This window comes from Sinocyclocheilus rhinocerous, unplaced genomic scaffold (assembly GCF_001515625.1).
Source record: "Sinocyclocheilus rhinocerous isolate Xijiao unplaced genomic scaffold, SAMN03320098_v1.1 scaffold892, whole genome shotgun sequence".
Taxonomy (NCBI): Eukaryota; Metazoa; Chordata; class Actinopteri; order Cypriniformes; family Cyprinidae; genus Sinocyclocheilus; species Sinocyclocheilus rhinocerous.
In genome coordinates, this window is record NW_015642825.1 from 912,936 (window position 1) to 919,116 (window position 6,181).

The following is a 6,181-nucleotide window of genomic DNA, read 5'->3' on the forward strand; positions in this document are numbered from 1 at the left end:
GTTGTCATGTAGTAGACAGCGAAACCGGTCACATGACCACAATGTGTGGCTAATTCTGAGGAATCGCAGGTATTATAGTGCCTCAATAGCTTAACATGCCCCAGCAATTTTACCTCTCCGTCTTCTCTTGTAGGAGCAAGAGCCACATGTTAAGAGGCAACCTACTGAACGTAATGACTGAGCACTTTAAAAGGATTTGAATGGCATGAAAGAGGCACAGATCCGTCCTTTTGTAAACAGATTCTCACGGGGACTAGACTTATGGAGAGATTAGCCCTTTCAATAAACAAGTGGATGTATCACGCTGCAAACCCGGTGCAGCTGGGCATTAGTGCACCATTGTTCCGGGTAATCTGGGATGCTTGCCATTTAATCTGAATGCTATTAAAATCTCTCTTTTCCTGTGGATTACTAAGAGAGATAATACAGCTAGCAGGTCGTCCTGACCTTCACATTAACTGCGAATCCCCCAGCGCTGCACTGAGTGTCTTCTAGTCTTCACATTTTCAGAAGCAGCTAAGATCCCATGAAATCACAATTGGAGTTGTTGGCTTTTATTCCATGTCTGTTAGCTTTGAGGTCGTCTATATGCTAGTGTGCTTGTGTTGTGTTGACGAAATTCCCATTACGCATATTTAAAATGTATTGTCTTTCTCCTCTGGGAAACAGTCTAAAAATGCTGATTATTCATTTCGCATTCACTCAATTTGTCTTTTTAGACTTGAGCAATGGATACCACATTGATAGCACACGTACTGTTAAAGATGGCTTCATCTGGAAAGCATCTGCTGTGTACAAACATCTGACAGACGTCTTTAAGATGTCAGTTTTACATACATTCTAAATCATAAACATCTTAAATACGTCTTCTAAACGTCTATTTGACATCTGATAGGAAACGTCCTATAGATGCAGATGAGCAAACACTCTAAAAAATACGTCTTGCAGATTTAAATGCGGACGTCAAATAGACGTCTCCGTGATGCACGTGTGCTATCAGGGACATAACTAAAGGTACTGACTATTAAAAAAAATAAAATAAAGAATCAATACGAACAAAGCATATCATGGGGTCTCTAAAGGTGCACTCAATTTATTTAATTATTAAAATGTTTTATAGATAAATAAATGAATGGTACATTTGAGAAATTAATTTTACAATTATGTACAATAGGCTATAGCCTACTCACATTTTACGAAGACTCAAGCCAAGTGGCGTATAAAAAGCAGATTGCATAATTGAATAATAATGAACAGAAAAATAAAAAGTCCAAACAAGCAGTACAGTATAAATTAATATGTTTGAACTGAACCCCAAAACGTCAGTTTTATTCATTTTTATCAGTTCAAAATCATTCTGATTGTACATTGACTTCTAATAAAGCGCATTCTGTTTCTAGCTTGTAATAGTCTGTCAAATGTATATTATGTGCAGTGTGGTCAATCGTGTCGCCATTACACGTACAAAAGCTCACATACAAAAGCTTTGCACACAAATGCATACATTAGCGGTATTTCAGCTAAAGTAAAGGTTTCTGTCATTCCTGTTATTGTTGTGGTTTTTATATCTCACCTTATCAGTCGACATTGTTCTTCCTGGCTTTTGAAAGCATTTAGATTGTCAACAAATGCACCTGTACAGTCACCCACGGAATGATGAGAGTAGAATATTTAGGACAGTGAATTCCACTCTCGTAACTGTAGTGGGCTCCAAAGCACCAAAAAAAAAAAAAAAAACGACATAAAGTTGCTCTATTAAATAAATCAAGTTTTTGACCATATCTGTGTGCTATATAGTACGAAAAAAATATATATAAAAAATACCTGTGAAGTAGTATGTTTCACAGTATTTATAAAACGATAGGCAAAATGTTCCCGGTTGACTTATTATTTCCGGCAAGATTCTGGAACGCGCATGGGTTTGTTTGATTTTAGCACTGGTGGGGACATAACGGCAGACAACAGACATTTAATTGTTTAAATTAAAATGTTTAAAATGATGTACCCACACAGAGAAATTTTGTTCAGATTTTTTAATGTTCATCTTATTTTGTAAGTGACTTTTCTTTCTGTTTTAAAGATGTTTTCTTTGTAGCCTATTGTTTGACTACTCGAAAGACAATATAGGAAAATATAACTTCAACTATAATTTGTGTTTCCTGCTATCTAAATTTCACATACATAAACAAAAATCTGGCTCTAAACCTCTCTTTTCTTTATTCAAAGTTGATCTAGACACGTACATGGAAACTATCCGCTGTTAATCCCAAAGCAGTGAAAACTGCATCTCTATATTCATCCTACAGTAGGCTATGTGTCCTCTAAAGTTGAAAAAATGCTAAAGTTAAACCATAGTAACCACAAATTAACCCATCGTTTTGCTACAATAACCATAGTTTAACCATGGTATTTGTAGAAAAAAACAACAACAAAAAACAAAACAAAACATGGTTGCGACAATTTTACTATAATAAAACCATGGTTAATTTTCTAAAGGGATTTGTTTTTGTGTATTCTTTCTTTCTTTCTTTTTTTATAACTGTACTAGCTTAATAGTTTTATGTTTTGTACCGTTTAATAAAATAAAAAAAATCAGAAAAAAGATTCGCGATTCAAGAAGACCAGATCTGAATCAAAAGATTCGCGATATGCGAAGTTCCGATGTAATGATTCGCGATACGCGCCCCGAAGTCCCGATATGAATCAAATGATTCGTGATACTGATCCATTTGGAGCGCTTCGAAACCGTGAATCATTTTGTGACGCAATGGCTTAACGGATTCGGAGTTTCGAAAAGCTCCGTTTCACCCATCACGTGCTTTTTAGGGTGCTTTCACAGTTGGTTCGATTGCCTGGTCAGAACCCGAACCCGAGCTAAAAAATACGTCTTGCAGATGTAAATGCAGACGTCAAATAGACGTTTCCGTGATGTATGTGTGTTATAAGGGATAGAACCATAGAAAATAAATATATAGTTGTGTGCATATTCAGATGCAGCCAGCCACTTCGTTACTGAATGAATCAGTGTTGTGAACGAATCCACTAAACGGTTCAATGACTCATAAAGAGAGTCGCTTGTTGCCACCTACTGGCATAATGATGTAACCTGCAGAAAGGCTCGCTGAAAAATCCAGTAGCCCTTCATTGCAGAACACAAGATCCAGGGGGCGTGATTGGATCCACCTCTAGGGGTGGAGATTGGTAGGTTTAGGGGTGGAGCTCTGGGAGATGGGTAAGTTTAGGCACACACACAAATCCAACGGTGTATTTCATTACAAGTTTAATTCAACATTCACTGTAAGTTAATCATCACTCTCTAATTCATATTTAACAAAACATTAGAAAATGCAACCAGTCTTCTGATTAGAGGTGCTAACAAGACACTTCCTGCACAAGCTCAGTTACATCGTTCACTGGTGATTCCTACATCCGCTTGTACCTTATACAACAGTATGTGGCGAACAGGGGTGAGACAGAACGAGGAGGAATGTTCATTAACACTGATTAGCTTTTTCTTGGGAATATATCTATAGTCCTCGCTCTCTTTGAGTAAGACACCGAGTGTTACATCTGAAAAATTAAAAACAAAAAAGGGTACACATGAAACAATACAGTAGTAATGGGTGTAATATATTTGCATTTAATATTTTAGTAAAGGACGGTTATGACGGAATACTACGTCAGTATGAAGTGCTTTGCACCAGAGACGCGGTCACCTGCATCACCTGCCGACACATTTGGATTTCAACTGTACAAGGTAAAACAGGCAGAGAGCGTTTAACTATCATAGTTACTACAATAGCTTTACTGCCTGACATGCAGCTTTACTGCATGTTACAAGTTCACATTTAACTCTTCCATGCAGTCATGCAAAACATTCCCTCCGATGAGTTGCAGCTTGTAAACCAGAGCCACGCCGAAAGAAACAACATCCAAAGTACAAAATATCAGCCCATCCCACTCGAAGCTCTGTCCTTGAAGTCTTGCAGGTGAGGTCCGTTAGGAAGCAGTTCATTAATTTGCCGCCACCAGAGCACAGGAAGTTGGCTCACCACTTCCTGTGTTTGAGAGTCTAGAGAGTCCTTGCCTGATCGGCTACACGGGCACATTTCAGCTCCTCCATTAAAATTTCTCTCCGCTCACACACTTCACAACAGACATGCAATACACAGACCAAAAATTAATTCTTAGGTTAGGTTGTACATTTATATAGATTTATACATATTTATATAATTCATGTATTTTCAGGAATGTTAATCTGCGTGTTTTTGTTCGACGATACAAAATTACTTTTCATATGACACATATAAGCAACATCATAAAAACAGTCTCTTTCTTTAAAAAAAACATCCCTTAATAAAAATAAGTTCTATTTGTGTTTTGTTTATTTTACAATATATTTTCTTTTCCGCTCCATCTTCTTCTCCAGGTTTGAGGTTGGCTAATATTACAATGGGCACTTTGTGCAGCTGCACTCCACGGTGGTCTCCATCTCCTCAGAAAAGGAGGATCCGTCGGAGCACTTGAAGCTGACCTTCCGTCTCCGGCTCTTGGTGGGGGTGCAGCACAGGCCCGAGCGGCAGGCGCTTGGACACCGAGCGATTTTACTGGTGGAGGTGCAGTTTTTATGACCCATATTACGCTTGAGCAGCTCACGGACCATCTCTCCTTGGCACGTCGGCTCTGTGTGGAGGAGGGGACGGAGGACAGGCCATCAGATATAGCATTTATGTAATAGATTAATAAACATAAGGACTTTCAGGTCAGATATTGACTCGTGTTGCTTCACTCTTCTGGATTCCGTATGGCAAGTTAAAGACTACATGAAACAGCATATGCAATGCATTTAACTGCTGTAATGCAACATAGTTTTCAGAGGAAACAGATAATTTTGCAGGAAATAAAGTATGAGGGAATTTTATTCATCAGGATTTGATTAGATCATGAAATAACGTGAAGCAGTCGCATTCATTTTCGACACGAAGAAATTGATTTTTAAAAACAGATCTGCTATGAGCTCTGAGGTTATTAATGAAAGGTACACTACTGTCAACATTTAGTTATTCAAAGTCGTCTCTTATGCTTACCAAGATTGAATTTATTTGATCAGAATACAGTAAATATGAATAATATAATACTATTTTGATAATCTTGTAATATTGTGAAATGTTATTACAATTTAAAATGTTATATTTGAAAATGTAATTCATTTCTGTAATCAAAGCTGAATTTTCAGCATCATAACTCCAGTCTTTAGTGTCACATGATCATTCAGAAATCTTTCTAATATTCTAATATGCAATATATTTGCTGCTCAATAAACATTTCTTCTTATTATCATTAATTATGTTGAAAACAGCTTGCGCTGCTTATTGTTTTTTTGTGAAACATTTGATACATGTTTTTAAGGATTTTTTAATGAATAGAACTTTTTTTATGAATAAAATTTATTTCGTAACAATGTAAAAGTCTGCGTAATGCAATAATGCAATTAATGCATTCTTGCTGAATTAAAATTATTAATTTATTTTTACAAAATAATTTTGAATGGTATTGTACATGCGATGCTTATTTATTTTTGAATAAATATACAATATAGTGTTTTTATTTTTTGAAATCAGATATTATGGAGAAAATGAAAGATAGCTGAAAACGGGACTGGTTATTATTGTTGCACTCTATTGAAATGAGATATTATTACCAGTATCAAAATATTATTGAGATACTATTGAGATGTCATTGTATTATTCTTCCCCACCCATTTAACTTTTGATAAAATATTATGAAAACATTTTATAATTATGAAAACAAGTATTTGAATGCGGATCATCCTCTTGTACAGCAAGGGGTAAAAGCAACCTCGCTAGCAAATTTCAGTTTTTTTTTCCCCAAAGAAAAATGTGCACTGATGAATTGTGCACAATAAGACCAGAAACATTTATATATATATATGAAGAGTTCATTTGCAAAAACCGATAACTCTCTACCGATAACCGATAATTTTTCTCAGAAATCACGTTTTTTTATTGCGCATTCCAAGTAATATCAATCAAACTGCAGTTGGGTTGTTTTGATTAAGAATAACTTAAAGAAATACAGGTAATTTACAAAATGAAAGTTCATTGAAAGTGTTTTTTTTTTACATATTAAAAGTTTGTTTTATAGCAAAAGCAGATAACTC

The 6,181-nt window shown here is 35.9% G+C and overlaps 1 protein-coding gene across 1 annotated transcript in view; it reads right to left on the reverse strand.

Moving 5' to 3' along the window:
• Positions 1 to 3,272: 3,272 nt before the first annotated feature.
• The window catches only part of LOC107756681 (slit homolog 3 protein-like), a 175,540-nt gene continuing 172,631 nt past the window's right edge, over positions 3,273 to 6,181 (reverse strand). The window contains exon 35 of the mRNA XM_016573881.1: positions 3,273 to 4,683. Within this exon, the coding sequence (XP_016429367.1) occupies positions 4,448 to 4,683 (236 nt within the window). The 3' untranslated portion in view covers positions 3,273 to 4,447. The remainder of the gene's footprint in view (positions 4,684 to 6,181) is intronic.